The sequence below is a fragment of the Camarhynchus parvulus genome, chromosome 3 (genome assembly GCF_901933205.1).
Source record: "Camarhynchus parvulus chromosome 3, STF_HiC, whole genome shotgun sequence".
Taxonomy (NCBI): Eukaryota; Metazoa; Chordata; class Aves; order Passeriformes; family Thraupidae; genus Camarhynchus; species Camarhynchus parvulus.
The window spans coordinates 78527203-78545408 of record NC_044573.1 but is presented as its reverse complement, the minus strand read 5'-3'; the positions used below and the strand labels follow the sequence as shown (position 1 = coordinate 78545408).

The following is an 18206-nucleotide window of genomic DNA, read 5'->3' as shown; positions in this document are numbered from 1 at the left end:
TTCTCCTTCTGGAACATCTAACATAAAATGAAAAAAAGAAAGAAGCTAAAAGCTAAATTCCATAAAATGTTCAGATTTTCCTCAAAAACTGGTATCAGACTGTGCCAGGCAAGTAAGTACACCAGACATAATTCAAGGTTCATCATGCTGTCAAGGATGGAAGCAGACACTTTAATGGAAAAATCAGTAAGAAAAAACTCCCATAGCCACCAAATCCTTTATGCCATTCAGCCAGGAACAAGAGGCAATAGATAACACATTGGTGGTTCTAAGAACAATTGTTCACAAAAATTCTGTTTGTGTGATTAAAGCATAGTTATTTATATATTTGCATGTCTGCCAATATGCACATACATGCTCCCAAAGTTTTAAAGGTTGACACAATTAACTGGGGGGGAGGAGGGGAGAGTAACAAATAAAAAATCCCCAACAACAAGAGATACAGTATCACTTAGGAAGAAAAGATAGGAAGATTATTTTTCTCCTTACCCAGAAAAATCAGCAGAATACTGTCCATAATCAAAGATATAGACCCTAGTAATTTGGCACACAGTGAGGTATCCTAAAGCGAAAACAAAGCAATACCTGGAAAGAAAATGAGGGAAAAATTTCAATTAAAAATCATAAACATTTCTCCACTGAATAAAGTACCATTTCAATAGAGTTCAATCTCCAATTATTTCTAGAAAATATTACATAATAGGAATCTGTAATTACACTTTATTCTGCCTGAGGTTTTTTGCAATGTTTATTCTATGCAAGCACATATTTTTTTATTTGAAAGTGTGCAGTTCAACCATAGAAATTCTATTGTCAGTAGCCAAAATACTTAATCACACCCATAAAGCCTAGAATTTACAATTGTAAGCACCACTGTAAGAACTGCAAGTCCTATAAAGAGAAAATTAATCTGTTAAGGTTGGTTTTTTTGTTTTTTGTTTTGTAGTTCAGAGCTAATTTTTGTCTCTATGAGCATAGAGTTTGGAAAATGATACATCAAATAATTTCCATTGCATGTACTGCTATGCATTCAAAATTCAGTACCACAAATCGTATTGCTGCTGTTTTCAAAGGAACTGGAAAAGTCAAGTAATTTTCAAATACACATATTAAAACACAGTAGAGTGAAAAAGGAACAGGACACCTTTTGTCTTCTATTAAGCTGATCCTGAGCAAATGTAAGAAAAAACACATATAGGAACTATAAAAGTGTTACAATGTTATAACTAGATGAACTGTGAAAGTGTTCTATGTATGACTAAATTAGTTTTACACACCGTTTTCTCGACCACACTAGTGAGAACTGATCTGCCAACACACCTCACAAAATCTGCCAGATGTTCTTTGAAGTCCAAAAGGACAGTGAATGCCAGCAGAAACTTAACTAATCCTTTAGGACTTTAATGTATGAACTCCACAGTCTTTACTTCATGCACAAGACTGATGTGCAATCCCTGCAGCAGGCTGTACAATACATCCAAAATTCAGTTAGAATGAAAATATTCATTCAACAAGCTGAAAATCACAGCCAGGACTGGATTTAGGTGAACTAGTGAGGGACACTGCAAGACTACTTTGGAACATGACTTTCTTTTCCAAATAAATATTTTTCAAGAATTTATTAAGAAATCTAAGGTCTTAGAAACTATTCTTCAATCTGACACTTGTAGTTTAACCTTTAACTGAAAAACACGCTATATATAAACCATTGAATATTTTAAAGCATCCAACTTTGAAATTACAGATTACCTTATATACCATTAAATTACATGTATTTTGGTGAAAAAAAAATAGAGGGTCTGTTTTAGCAATAGTTTATTTTCTGTTTTCATTAATACTCATAATCCAGTATTATTCAAAACAGTATTATTCTGGGAGACTAACTGGTACAAAAGTGCTCATAGTAGGAATACACTGGCACAGGTTGCCCAGAGAGGTGACAGATGCCCCATCCCTGGAAACATTCAGGTTGAATAGAGCTCTGAACAACCTGATCTAGTTGAAGATGTTCCTTGCAGGGTGGACTAGATGTCATTTAAAATTCAATTCAAAGTAATCCACAGTTCCATGAAATAAACAATAGTCATCATGACCAACATGGTAGGGGTTTCTCACAACATTCAGTTAATACCCACACTGAAGAAGTACAGAAATGGAAGAAAGAAAAACAAAACACCTTAAACTTCTTGATTTTATTCCATATTTCAGTCTAAAACAAAAGCTGTCTTCTGACAGAGCAGTGAAGTTTGCTGCTGTTGCACTCAGTAAACACAACTATGAGTCTTAATTATCTTCCAGTTATGTCAGCCACAGCTCCAAGTTACACACAGAATGGAAGACTGAAAATTTTAAATTGATGAGTAAAACACAGGAACTTGCAACCCATACAATGCTTTTCAACTTCCACCTGCATCTCTGCACATTAGTCATGCCACATCACATCCCTTGCTCATGAGAAATGTCATTTCACCAGGCAAAGTGCAGCAATATGTTCTCCCCTAAAGAAACTTAAAAGCTTTATGACAGCTTGCATCATTCCTGTTGTTTCTTCTGCAGGTTTGTAGTGCAACTTGCTGATCATCCTAACTCTCATGCAAATCCATCTTTAGTTAAAGAAAATCAGATAAGATCTGAAAATGTTTTGAGAACTTTCTAGAATACTCTTACCACATGTTTTTTACTCTCTTCAATAATTCATTCACCAACCCTTAGATCAGAAAATTGAGTGAAGTTTTGCAGAGCTCAACCACATCAAGTTTTACCCAGCTATAAAGCTAATTACAAGCTTCACACAAATGCAATTTACCCAACTTTCTCCACCAGCAGAAAAGCAATTGGTCTTAAAAGTCAATGCTACTCTATACTTGTTTCTCCCTGTATAATGTTCTTGTGAGCAGAAAGATGAAAGTATTTCAGACTGAACATGAACAGCTACAAGCAAGTCACAACACTGTTATTATTACAAGTAACTTTTAAACAAACTGACCTGCAATGAACATAATACCTGTATTATGTAACAGAAAGACATAAAAACATTCATTTTAAAATGTGACTAATTCCCAGGATCTTTGTCAATAAAACCTTACTTTATCTATCGACAGATGCACCAAATTCAGACACATCTGGAAGACACTGTAGCACGTACCAGAAACCAGAACACAGTGATATGCTTAACTCCTAATTAAAAGTTTTAAAAAAAGAAAGAAATTAAGTAAACAATACTGCATAGCCTATTATATAGACGGGCTTTTCTTGTACAGGTATTTAATATAATATTTCAATTCTTTACAATTTTTAACATCTTAGAACACTAAAAACAGTATGCAATATGTTTTACCCATAAAATTTTATCTTTCCTTTAAAAAGAAATGTATCAAGTAAACTACTCAATGTTTTTTAGAAGTATATTCCAGTATATCATAAATGAAGTACTTTAACTATACAAATAAATATTACAATATATAGAAAATTCTAAGTAAGCAGCCTCTCCATGTACTTCTTTACAGAAGGTGTTCATAAAGAGAACATCCATTTATTTCAATTTTTTTAAAAGGCAAATTAATCTCTTATTAGCAAATAAAATACATTGTCCTAATCACTATTTTTTGTCTAGTCATGTTTTGACAACTAACATTAAGCAACATACATATCAGGAATTTTTACCTGCACGTATACATATAAAACCAAAAAGGCATGCTTCTATCTATGTGTGTGTATATATATATACATATATATATATATGTATGTATACACACACAGAGATATAAAGGGTTTGATTCGTTCCCATTACACGAACTTTCTTCCAGTCTTCAAACATCCTGATGGAATTTGATATGCATTTCCTATTACACTTCCTACTGCTAACATTACATAGAATGACCTGAAAGACCATTTCTGCTAATGCAGAAAACTTCAATCTCCTCCCTGTACCCCTCTTTTTTATTGACCTCACAAGTTTAGCACAGCCAACCCAACAACAGCATTGTTCACTTCAGTGTAAAGTGGTTGGATTTTGTTTGAACAGTTGATTATTTTTTTCCTACAGGCAAAGCATTTTTAGCCAGTGTTACCTTACAATTTCATTCCACATGACACAGCATCATGGTTTAACTCCAGCTGGCAGCCACTCCCTCACTGCGTCCACCATACACCCACCACCCATGGGGAAAGGGAGGAGTAGAAAGAAAAGATGAACCTCATGGGCTGAGATAAGCACGTTTATCAAGTGCAACTAGATATCATAATAATAAATATACTAATACTGATAATAATTGAAATTACAAGGAGAAGAACAACAAATAATAGAACCCAAGAGAAAAGAGATGCACAGCACAATTACTCATCACCTGCTTACTGAGGAGCAGATCAGTCCCCTTCCAGGTAAGTCCCCCCAGTTTATACAGTGACCATGTCACTCTATGGTATGGAATATCCCTTTGGCCAGCTCAGGTCAGCTGTCCTGGCCATGCTTCCTCACAGCTTCTTGTGCACTTCCTCACTGGCAGAGCATGGGAAACTGACATGGATCTGACTTATAGCAAGCATTACCTAGCCACAACCAAAAAGTCAGTGTGTTATCAACACCATTCTCATACCAAATCCCAAGCACAGCAATGCACCAGCTACTAGGAAGAAAATAGCATTGTCCCAGTCAAAAGCAGGACATACAGCAGGCATCCTGCCCAGCACATCCTTTGTAACAGGAAGACATATAGGCTCAGACAAAGTCTCCATCTAGCCCAGGATCCAGAAATGAGTGCTCCCCACAGCAGGAGCTCAAACACAGATGCCCAGGAATGCAGATGAGCAGAACAAGCACAGAAGTTGCTTCCCAGTGTTCTCCCACACTCAAACCATCAGCATAGACCCAGATTCAAACACATTATCCACATGTTTAACAACACTCAGCATAGTACACCTCTATCAACTTCTGGCTCCAAAGCTCATCTTTGCCACACTCTGTTGCTCCAAATACACTTGACTCAACATCTTTAGCACAACCATACACAAATTTTGTAGAACTGAGTGAGCCAGCAGAGCCAACTTATATAAAGCCCCCACATATTTTAGAATACAAAGATTACATATGTGGTTTAAAGGCAGAACCTCCATCTTTTACCTGTGTTCCTCAGAAATTTTGGGTTGCGAGTCAAGAAAGAACACCCACAGGTTAATTCTAGAGCTTTGTCTCTGCTGATGAGCAAGCTGAGCAGCACACAGATCCAGGGTAACAATCAGCCAATGTATGTTATGTTTTTGTATAACAAAGTGTGGGAGTTGCATTTTCATTTTACACTTTTGGGGGACTCAGCATCTTAGTTATAAAATGTACATTCCTACTGTACCTATGCCTGTTTGCACAAAATGCAGCAAAAATAGAACTGTGACCTTGACAAAGGCAGGCTTTGAGAGATGTCATAACAGCTTCTGTTATTTTAGGCTCTTCTCATGCAGTAGAAGGACAACAGCACAATATGCTATTTTGCTGGAAGAAAGTTAAATAAACCAATCAACACAGGGTGCTTTTTTACCAGCTAGTTGGCACATACTACAGATTTAGCCTTGAAATAAAGGCTTCATGTCCAGTCAAGATCTACTTATTCCACTATGTTAGGAAAAAGTACTTTTTTTTCCCCTTTAAATGTGTAATTATTCCATTTCAAAAGGCAGACCTAGACACCACATAACATTATACTGCATTGATTTTTAGAAAAGGTGACAGAATAGCCTCTGAGTTTTCCCAAGCCCTGTGCTGAAAGCTGCTGCATGGGTTTGCTTGTTTGTTTTTCCACAGATTATGCCAAATATAGAAAAAAAAAACTAAAAAAAATTAAATTCTTGCCTCTAGGGTCAGAACTAAATTCTTATTAAAATCCAGCTATATTATTTTTTAATTCTGATGATCATAATCTGTTTGCACTGTTCACACAGAGAAATTCAACTCTGTGCAGTTAGAACATACAATATTTGCTTATAAAACTTCAAAAGGAAAAATGTACATCAAAAAAAGTCCAAAGTGTCAAAGCTAAACATCTAATTCTGCAATCATCCAGCACAAGCCAACAGAAATACTGATTAGAATTAGCTTAGTTTTGACTATCTGAGAGCCTCAAGGTAAGCTAGTCTGCTCAATCTGCTTTTTTTACACTGAAAAGAGTTGCCTATTTATAATTTTTTTATGTATGTGTTACTGACATACAAAATTGCTACTTCTTAGGAAACAGAGCAGGTTTATGATGTAAACAATAACAGCCTCAGAGTGTGTGAGCCTCTAAAATACAAGCAATAATAATCCTCCTGCCCACTCAGAAGCTTCTGATTCACACACTAATCTGTCCCTCCTGATTACTTCAAGTGGAGATCCAAAATGCATTTAAATAAACAGCAAACAAAAAGACAAAACCAGGTTATGAGCCCATTTCCAGAGAATGAAGCATTCATACCATCGTGCTTTGGTCATAAGCAATTTGACTATCACATTCCACCCATTTCCAACCCTCAGATGAAGATTTTTGGGTCTGACAACCATTTTAAAGCAAATTTAACAAGTGGACAGAGTTCTCCAACACTTAGATCCAACAGCAGCCTGACCCAACCCGCGGCAGGAGGGCTGCACTGGCCTCCAGCAGCCCGGCCTGGCCTGGCCTGCCTGTCCCGGCAGCACCCAGCCTGCAGCCCCAGTGTCCTAAGATGACGTTATGATGTTTGTGTCCCCATTCATGTGTTCTGTTTATGCTGGATATCATGTTCTGTGCCTTCAAGAATGGCTGTGAAGAGCGAAGTTTTGTTTTGGTTTTGTTATCAGCCGCTCCCCCACGGCTGGCACAACACACAGAAGGGGCAGTACATAGTGCTGCTTTTTGACTTGGCTTTTTTGCTTTGCTCTTGCTTCTGCTTTGCTCTTGCTTTTTGCTTCTGCTCACTAGTTAATTTAGCTAAGCAGTCCGAATTTTTCCCTGGACTCTTCTTCCTTTCCCTTTCTTGGCCCTACCCGAACATGCTCCGGGCTGGGACCTGGGAACACCGAGAGTTTGCACCCTGTGGCTGCAGCAGCTGCCCCAGTGCCGGAGGGACTGAGAACAGAGCGACCACCCCCAAGAGAGAGACTTTCTGAATTTGTCATCTTTTTTTTGGAGGGTGAAAGAGTGGTGTCATCCAGTATTGCTCATTTTGTGTGCTGGGGGGTGCTGTGCCTGTTAAATAAACAGGTTCCTTCCACTTCTCTCCAAGAAATCCTTCCTGAACCGGTTGGGGGGAGGCACTGTGTGGGTTTGCTTTCTGGAGGGGCCCCCTTTGGAGGTTTTCTCCCAAATTTGCCCTAAACCAGGACACACAGCCACAGGGAAAACACCAGCCAGGCCCCTCGGTGTCCTGCACACAGACACACAAGGCTGGGTACACGAGGATTCATTGGCTCAACTGTCCCAGAACCATTTGTGGTGGTTTGACTGTTTGTTTACTGCAGATTCGCTGCTGACATTATCACTTGACTAATGTATTTTGATGTTTTGCTACATAATGGCAACATAATGGCTTGGTAAAGTAAATCTTTACCAAGCTAAATTAAATGATCATTCCAGTTATAGCTACAGGCCATATTCCAAATGCAACATTAATACATGACAAATGCAACACAGATATTCTTGTCAAAAACACATGCAAGAACGCTTCATCTCTTCCACATGCTCCCTAATGTTACATTCTCTTGCTCTCCCCCTGCTCCTTTCAATTCTGGTACATCTCAAGGACAAGCAGACCAGCTTCAGACTCTAATAAACGAGAGAAACATCATCTAAAACAGAAGACAGGCAGGAGGAGGGTGCTTTCATATCTTCCCTGGAATGGAAGACACATATTGTGTGATTCATTCTTCCTGTAAGACTCCAAAAGGAACACAGAACTAAGAAAGTGGGAATAAAAAATATTTGCTCCCCTAGAAAACTCAAAGCTGAGAGCTGAAGTTGACTATGTCCAAAATTTAATGTTAAATTGAGATAAGACATGAGGGGTCACCTAAGTTCTCTCTCACCAGAGAGAACTTGATATGACTCATATTGGGTCATATCAACCCCTATTTCTGCAATCACTTGAAAGTATAACAGTAAACAACGCAGATAAGAGCACCAAGTCTGACCTTTGCATTTCAAAAAGTTGACAATAGTGTAGAGCACTTAAAAACACAAATCCTAACAGCTTCACAACACAAAATCTGTAAAGGCAGAACTCCACGATGCTGGAATCTGCCTTTACAAAACCCTGATGAAGGAAGTAGAATCTTGAGATGATCTGACAAAAATGAATACTCATAACTCAGAAAACAAATAGCTGACATGCTGGTGCTGTGAATTTTCATCTGTTCACTCATTTTTCTACATAATATTTGCCTAGCTTTAGGATGTTTCAGCATCACAGCATGCAAGTAATTTTATGCTTGCTCTTTCTTCTATGTGATACATAAGTAGCTTTTCTGCAAACACCAGAACTGGTTTGCAAAATTAGCTATCATTAACAGTCTCATATTAGGTGTGTGGCAGCAACACAACTTCTGAGAGTATTTTTAAGGAAATAAAAATGTCATTACAGAACACTGACAATAATGGGACTACTGCAAGTGCTATTTTAAAGAACATGTTTAATAGTCACAATGGTTTAGAAACAGGAAACTAGAACTGCTAAATACAAAGTACTTTGTAATAATTCTATTTCACTGGACCAGTTAGCTTTATACAAGAACTCACAGGAAGTTTAACAGAACAAGTTTTCTGATGACAAAACAATAGCAAGGTCAATCATTAAACCCATCACTGCTGTTAACTCGGCACTTGGCATGTATCATCTTGGATGAAGATAAGAGGGAGCTGTTATTTCCATTCACCCACTCACCACCCTGCTCCAGCTACACACCCCCTTGTGCCCCATGCCCATGTTCTCTGGGGAAGGAGTGCCTTCCCAGCTGCCTCAGCCCTCCAATCTCTGCTGCAGCCCCACATCTTTGCCTCGAGACACAAAAACCGAGGCAGAGAACCGGTGTGGCTGCAACACTGCCAGCAGAGAGAGGCCAGGTTTGCTCAGCCACGAGGTGATGCCAGCTGGAATTTGTGTTCAGCCAGCCAGGAGACATTTTCTGCATGCGTTAAGGATGGCAGCAGCTGGGGAACATACAGGATATGATTTGCTGAGAAGGTGGCTGTGCAGCCAGAATCAGTACACAGGGCAGCCAGCAGATTAATAAACAACCCAGCTCCCTGCAAGCAGCATGCAAAACAAAAGGCCACAGGAATCAGATTTAGCTACAAAAACCAAGTATTTTAATGATTCCAAGACCAAGGGAAAGCCAGGAGTTTGTGCTAACAACCTAACACAGCTGCATTTTCTTTTAAACATTTCCCAAAACAAAATGCCCTACAGAGATATTTTATCAGAGGGGATGATGGTATTTATATTTCCCACCCTATTTCTTGCTTGGCCTATAGGAGGGAATCAAACATTTCTTTGTTTTCAGCAGGGTACTGAATCAACTGCAAGTCACACAGCTGGTCAGACCTGCACCAACAGTGCAGCCCTATACCTTGCTGAGCTATTTACACCATCTTGCAATCAGACACACATCTCAAACAGCATAATGGCTGCAATAAAACACTTCTGAAACAAATAAAACCATTTCTGAAAAATACAATTTGCTTAAAACAGCATAAATGAAACACGTGATTTTCTCCAATGTTTAACGTTCCTCTAACCTGGAAAGACATATCCCTTCAGATGATTTGCTTAATTTCTGTCCAATCCCCATCCCCCAGCTCAGTTAAAGCACTGCTACAATGTCCTATCTTCTGCATCCTTTAATCAATGCATGCCGATGTATATAACATTCACATGATGCATCAACGTCACCACTGTCACAGTATTTGTCATATGGTCCTGCAGAAACACACACAGAGACCTAAATCAGCTGTTTCCTGCTCTCAGTCAGGAGAAAACCTGTGGGTAGCTCCATTTTCTTTGCTCAATGATGAAGCCTGACACAGGAATAGATGATGGCAACTTCTATTTTTGTGTAGATTTCTCTCCCGCATGTGAGAAACACTAATGACTATTTCCGGGGATGAATTTGAGATACTCCACAAAAAACAATGATACACAAGAAACCCATTGTGAAAAAGCCTTGCATTTATTTTTGAAACATTTTTCATGCTTCCAGTTAGTAATGCAAAACAAAACCAAAACAAAAACAAAACCCCAACAAACAAACAAACACCACACACAACAAACCCCACAGCAAATTAAACACCTACTCAATGACAGTCCAAATCATGGCTCAATCACTTATGACCTACTTCAACCACAGGCAAACAATATTACACAAAGATGTATTTATGATCTTTAAATTAGAAAGTAACCATGTTGCCTGATATGTATGTACATATCACACATATTTATATTTATATAACCCATACCTTTTAAAATTTTTTATTTATTGGAATACTGTCTTGATCCTATTTCATACATATTTGAATTTGGTGGCACTTTTGGCCTACCATAGCCACTGAACTGCTTGCACTCTGGTTTGTCACCTCCCTGCTCTTCAGTGGAGACATACAAACCACTCATGTTCATCATTTTCCAATACGCTTCAAAAATTTCCCTTTAAATGCCCAGTGCAATCAAATTATTTCACAATTCATTAAAAAATAACTGAAATTTTAAAAATTATAATAGCTCAGGTTATGCCAGACAAATTAATCATTTGACCTGGCCTTCACAGTAAGTTGCATGAAGTCAACTAATAGATACTTCTGGGTAGATTTAATCACAATATATGCTAGCACAAGAGGCTACATTTCTGTCAAAATGCAGTCTTGATGTCAGTGCTAATAAGGAACTTCAGGCTATTCATCAATTATCCTTTGAGATATGGGATTAAAACAATGAATCAATGAATTATTCACCTATATGTATACCCATATTACTGCCATTTGTCTATCACTCTTCATCAAGGTGTTCCATTATCTCCCTGAGTTATTGTCTCCCTTATATTTCCTACTGTAAGAACTCACTATAGATCTCAACTTCCAATTCACTGAATTTACATAATACAGAAAAGCCATTTAAGATTCTCTCAAGAAAATAAATTATCATCAACCTTACTTCAATAATTTCTTTCTCCCAGCATTCAAACACTTTTCATACTCACTATCTGGAAATTTCTTATACTACTGGTTTCTTCTCTTTTGTACAAGTAGGGATATGACCAAACACAATGAGCCATTCTTTATGCAGGGTAAGACCTTTCTTTCCTTATTACAAACAGGGTGTCCAAACAAATGAACTTCTCACTCCCAAATCTTTTGCAGCACTGATTTATCAATAGTGCTGCAAAAGAACAAAATCTGCTGCTGCTAGCAGGACTGTCTAGAGACAGTAAGTTACACACAAAGAAGGCATCTGCAATCGTTTTGCCAGCTCAAAGCTTCCTTTGTGAAAGTTTTTATTACTTGAGTTCTTTTATCTACAGGTAACACAAAAGTCACAAGAGAATTCTAAAGAGAGATGTATGAATTTTAAACCTGAACTACAAAAAAGAAACTAAGAAGGGAGTTCATCTTGAGTTGCACTTTTCATAACTATTCAGAATTAGGAAATATTTTTTCATCATTATTGGAGCCATTATACAGTGAAAAACTTAGTATTTATTAAAAGCCAAATATTATCAATTCAAAGTTTGTTAAACTCAGAGCAACAATTAAAAAAGCAGTTTACAAGAAATAGCTTACACCTTTTTGTTCATAGCAAGAGATACACATTACACAGATATAGAAGAAGTTTACTATGATTACAGTGGCAAAGGTCCCACTGCACATTAGACAATTCATCACAACACCACTGAACAGCCAGCACAGACAGACAGAATCAAGGAAGATAAGTGGACTCCAACAGCCTGGGAAACCTATCACAGACTCATCATATCATTACAAACAGGTGGTTTAAACCAAGACTCACAAATGCAGTGTTGCTCTTTATACAGCTGTTCTCTAGGCATTTAAATTCCCATTGTATAAAACCACAGAACCTTGATATTTAGTTGCTGAATTCACAGAGCTATTTCAATCCCTCTGACTGCCCCATCTATAAAACACATATAGAAACACCTGGTGCACAAGAGCATTCCATGAGCAAGTGTGTTACAGATTACAATTCACTGAACTGAATTACAAGATCACAGAATACCAGATTAGAAGGGACAAGAACTACCTGACCCAACCTTTCCTGGAAAAAGCACAGTCTAGACAAATAGCCCAGTACCCTGCACAGGTGAATCTTGAAAGTGTCCAATACTGGGGAATCCATCACTACACTGGAGAGATTATTCGAATGCTTGATTGTTCTCACTGTGAAAAATTTTCTTCTTATATCTAATTGGAATCTTCCCAGGAGTAACTTGTACCCATTACAAGTCATTTTCCCCCTTTTTTTCCAAAAGGAATCATATGAAGTCTCCATTTTCTCTATATCCACACTTTAAACGTTGGAATACAGTGGTAAGGTCTCCCCTGAATTTTCTTTTCTCAAGACTGAACAAACCCAGTTCTCTCAGCCTTTCCTCACATGGCAGGCTGCCTGGTCCTTTCACCTTTTCTGTGCCCCTCTCTGGATCCTCTCCAGCCTGTCCACATCCTTTTCTGCAGAGCAGGGACCAAATCTGAACACAGTGTTCCAGATGAGGCCTGACAATCACTGAATAGAGTGGGACAATGATTTATTTCTCTCTGCTGCTGATATCCCTAAGCAGCATCCTGTTGGTTTCCTTTGCTGCAGCAGCACAATGTTCATCCTTGAGCTGTTGTCCCTCAGGGCGCCCAGGTCCCTTTCCCAGACAGGGAGATCCCAGCCTGTGCTGCACTCCTGGACTTTGCTCTCCCAGGACCTTACACCTGCCCTTGTGGAACTTCACAAGGTTCTTGTCAGCCCACTCTTCCAGCCTATCCAGGTCCTTCTACAGGAAGATAGTCTCTTCCAAAGTGCCTACTTCTCTACTTGGTTTTATCCCATCTTGCATTTGAAGATATTGAAGTGCACTGGGCCCAATATCAAGCCCTGGGGGAACCAATTTGGGACAGGATGCCAGTTTGAAGAGGAGGCATCTACCACTACCTGGCTGAGAGCGCAGTTTCTCAGCCACTTCCCCACCCACTGCACAAATCACTTGCCTAGGCCATCACATATCAGTTTCTCTAGGAAAAGGCCACAGGAAATGGTATTGAAAGCCTTGGAGAAATCCAGGTAGACAACATCCACCCTTCATTCCCCATCAACCAAGCATGCTGTTTCGTCACAGAAGTCAAGCAGGTTTGTCAAGCACCATTGTTCTTGGGGAATCCATGTTGGCTTTTCCCAACCACATACTTCATCTGACTTGTGATAATCTGCAGTGGAAAGAGATATTGTGCTCTCCTAACTGCATCTCGGCACACACTGGCAATGTGCTTGTATTTTTCAACAGGTGTGCAACCACTTTCCATCTCTGTTACAGTTCTCTTTTGGTTTTGAACACACTCAGAAGCTCACAGTTAAGCCAAGGGGACCTTTTGTTCTGCTTACTCCACTCACCTTTGAAGGGGGTCAGCTGCTTTTGTGCTTCCAGGACAACATCCTTGAAAAACTCCCAGCACTCACTAGCTTCATTATCCTCCATGGATCCCTCCCAGCTGAGCTCTGAGTGAGCTGAAGTGTGCTCTTCTAAACTCCAAAGTTTTTGTCTCAGTACTGCCTTCAGCATGCTCAGCCAGATCCCAAACACCATAATATTATGATCACTGCCACCAAGGCTATCACTAATTCAGCTACTACAAAACAGGTCTTGTCCATTTTTGAGCAGTGCCTCACTACTGGTTGGCACATCTAACATTTGTACGAGAAAGCAGTTCCTAGTGCATTCCAGAAACTTGGAAGGATGGCACATCAACTGCTGTAGGGTTCTTCCAACAAATGTCTGGGTAGTTGAATTCACCCATAAGAACCAAGTTCTGCTGACCCGAAGTTTGCTTAAGTGACCCAAATATTGCTTCACTGGCCCTATCATCTTGGTCTGGAGGTCAATGGCAGATGTCTACTGTAAGACTCCCCTTGGAGACAACTACTCTGAACTTGACCCAGAAGCATTCAAAAGGACCTCCATGATCACCACAGATGGCTATTACACATTCAAGGTTCTCCTTAACATGGAGCATAACTCCTCCTCCTCTTCTTCCCTACCTATCTTTATAAAACAGCCTACAGCTGTCCACTGCAGTTCCTCAGACACATGACCCGGCCTACCATGTTTCAGTTATTTCTATGATACTTTGTGGCGGCACAAGGAGCTCCAGTTCCTCCTGTTCCCCAGCAGGATGTGATGATGTGAGCATTGCCACTTTGGACCCTTCACTTAAAAACCAGCCTCACCAAACTGGTGAGCCTGCTGTCAAAGACTCCCTCCCCTCTTCCACACTGGTGGATCCCACGCCTTCATAACAGACTACAGTCATCAAAGAATGTCCCATTGTCATAAAGCCCAAACCCTCATGATGATGATGAGCCACAAAGTCAGAAGTTAACTCACATCATACATCTCTTTCTGGCTGCACCCTTTCCTCTAACCATCAAAATAGAAGAATACTGATACTTTTCATTTGGACTCCCAGAGCTCTGTAGTTTTCCCTGATTTTAATTTATGCTGAACTGCTCTATTGTCACAATAATAAGAACAGCTAAACACTAAACTTGTCTACTCTCCAAAACAAGTTTTTAATAAGAAGGGTGTAACATACTTATAAATGGTGTTCAAGTTAATCAAAATCACTAATTTTCAGATAGAACTTTTAATTTTATTCAAAGCATGTGAAACTCTACACTGTAAGCCTTCAAGTCTAAAAATAGTGTGATTGCCAGTCAGCCAGAAATTTAGAATGCATCCAGAAGCTCCTACGCTGCACTTGCCAGGAATGTCAAGACTTTGAAAAATCACATACATTATAACAGTCAAGACAGACTAATCTGTAATACAAGCACACAGAACACACTCTGATTTTTCATTATTGTGAAGCCTGGCAGTATCACTGCAGTTCAGCTTCCTTCTGTATTTTCATTATAAACCAAATCTGAAGAAATGTTTCAGCTAAATGTGCATGTCCTGGTCTACATGCCTTAAAAAACACAATTCAATATGTTTGGGGATTTTGACACTTAGTAGTGACTTGAGAATATGAAAGGAAATCAACAGTATCTTTTAAGTAAACAATTTCATACTGTTTTGGTGACTGAAATCTAGAGGTACCCGTGAAGTCTTAGACCAAAATAATGAGAACTTCTCCATAAGCAGTTTGGATCAGCTGTATTCTATTTGTCAAACAAAATATGGTGAGTTTATACACCTATGTTTTGTCACTAGCTATTTAATTAAATATGTTTCCACAGTGTGAATAAATCTCATCAGGTGATCTTTAGACCACCAGATATCCACCCCGCCAGGGCTAAATTTTAATTGCTATGGAATACTTGGAGTACTAGCTCTTAAATAACTTACTATGCTCTGGTGCTACTAGTAATCACTCTCCCACTAGTAGCTGTTGGAAGAGCTGAGAAAAGATTCTGTAAAGACATTACTAGTCTGAAAGCACATTCTACTTAGGCCTGTTACTTGGAAAATTTCAATCACAGAATGGGTCAGGTTGGAAGAGACTCTAGTGGGTCATTTGGTCAATCTCCCTGCCAAAGCAGAGTCATCCTAGAACACATGGCACAGGATTGGGTCCAGATGGCTCCTGAGTATCTCCAGTGAGGAAGACTCAACAGCCTCTCCGGGAAACCTATTTCTGTGCATAGTCATTTACATAGTAAAGAAGATTTTCCTCATGTTCGGATGGAACTTCCTGTGCATCAGTTTCTGTGCATTGCCTCTTGTTCTCTTAGTTGGCACCACCAAGAGCCTGTCCCCATCCTCTTCACAGCCACCATGTAGATAGTTATATCGATGAAGTCCCCTCACAATCACCTCTTCTTGAGGCTGAACAGGCCCAGCTCCCTCAGGCTTTCCTCATAAGAGAGATTCTCCAGACCAATTTAGTAGCTCTCTGCTGGACAAAGGCATAAGTTGGGAAAAAATTTAATGATGGAATGCTTTTCAAGCTTCTGCTGTGTCTTCTTCTAGGGACAAGTAGTGCTTGCTGTAACACCACTTCACATACAGTCTTATGCCAGCACACACATTCAAATTAGAAAGAGGCAACAGGAAGAAAAAGGTTGGTGGCAGTCTTGTGAGAAGACAACAGAACTAAAAACAGGCAAACAGACTGTAAGATTCATATCTTGTTTTAGTGATTTCAGCTGAATGCCAGAACCTTGTCATACTTCATCTCTCAAGATGCAAAGATAACAAGTGTTGACTGAGAAAGGATGGGGAAAAAAGAAACAACAGAAGCCATCATGAGAAAAAACATTCTACTTGAAGCAGCATCAAGTATAAAGGACACCTACAAAAGGGAGATGCAGTCCTGTCACAATTCATAGAGAATTATATCTTTAATAATTAACCACAGTAGTCTTAAACCTTTCAATTGATGGTTTATTGAAGTATTTTCAGTCTTTATGAAGTCCTACCATGCAGGTCAGATATTTCGATTATAGTTGAAAGCAGCACATAGGTTAGCCTTCAGCTGTTAGTAAATTAAGATCATTAACACAGCCAAAAAATCAGCAGTGCACCCGTAAGTTATTTGTGCCTTGGCCAGAGAAGGTATTTTAGGAGACTACAAACATATTAGCACACCTCTAGCCCAAACTGATTATTTTAACAAGACACAGACATGTTGCACTTCTGCAATGACTGAATTCATTTCTCAAATTATTTCAACAGTGAATCAATAAAGCGTGTGAATGCAATGATACATAAAGTGAAAACACATGTCTCCTATAAAATCTACAACTGCAAAAATAAAGGGACAAAGATTTTAATCCAAAAATATAGTTATTAATCATGGCCCAATCACACTGGATCACTGCAAAACCATGAGACCAGGTTTACAAGGCGGGGAGGGAAACCTCAGACAAAGAGAACTGCTGTTAAGCAGTCCACAGCTTTGTCTTGTTTGGCCTCAGAAATGTTTTATGAAGTGGTAATTCAGGTAATTTTAATTCAATGTGAATGATGAGGCATTGGGTAAGTTTTTGTTCTCAAGGTCCACCTCGATCTTATGCAGATCTACTCCTAGCTGATGATCAGCTTGAAGGAGAAAGCATAGGATACAATGGTTATCCAGACCCACCAGGACAAAGTCCTGACTAACCTCATCTGTTCCCACCACTGACCCTGCTTTGAGCACGAGGCTGAGTCAGAGACCTTGATGTCCCTCATTTTATGAATTTATTCAGTCTATTTAACTGTTAAGAGTTTATTAATTGTTAATTTTTAAGATAAAATAAGAAAATAAGCAATTTTTTTATTAAAGCTTGCTATCACATCATATGTGCATTCCAAATATAAACCAATAGTGTTTAACAGTTCTTTGTCCCAAAACAAATTAATTTTCCTCAAACAATCCTAATCCTTCCTAGGACTTGCAGTAGGGGAGATCTGCACAGAATAATGCCACAGATGCAGGACGAAGCAAACTCTACCAAAAGAAACTACATTGCAGCAATGACTACTGGAGCACAACTGAGATGGGGCCACATGGGATAAATGTAATATACTTTTGCAGAGTTTCATCTGTACAGTACCCATATATCTCCAAACAGCAAGTTATAAACTATTGCTGCATTTATGGAATTGTACTAAAAGCCTCTTACTCTAAAATCCCAATATTTTAACTTAATAGTAGGAACATGTACCTCCTACACAAACTTGTAATTCCTAAAATGTTAATTTAAATAGCAGATTCTGTTGCACTGTAAGCATCACCATTAAGTCAGATTTATCTTACCACACCAGCTACAAAACTTTTTACTCCCAAGTACACATTTTTAAGTTGTAGAGGCCCGTAACTATAGGAGCAAATGTGTCATCTCAACTTTTAGTACAGGTGGCAGAGATTGTAGAAAAAAATGACGATTTTTATCAAAGACACCAAACATTTGTAAAGACAATTTGAAACAAATAACTGGAAAATGACAGGGGAGCATCTGAGAAGAAAGGTATAAAAAGAAAAATTTACTTTAATAACCATAAGCTTCAT

General features: G+C 38.9%; 1 protein-coding gene across 1 annotated transcript in view; it reads right to left on the bottom strand.

The window, feature by feature from the left end:
- Window positions 1-18206, bottom strand: part of MBOAT2 (membrane bound O-acyltransferase domain containing 2) — a 93824-nt gene that overhangs the window by 34889 nt on the left and 40729 nt on the right. Inside the window, exon 4 of the mRNA XM_030944375.1 lies at window positions 490-585. Within this exon, the coding sequence (XP_030800235.1) occupies window positions 490-585 (96 nt within the window). The remainder of the gene's footprint in view (window positions 1-489; window positions 586-18206) is intronic.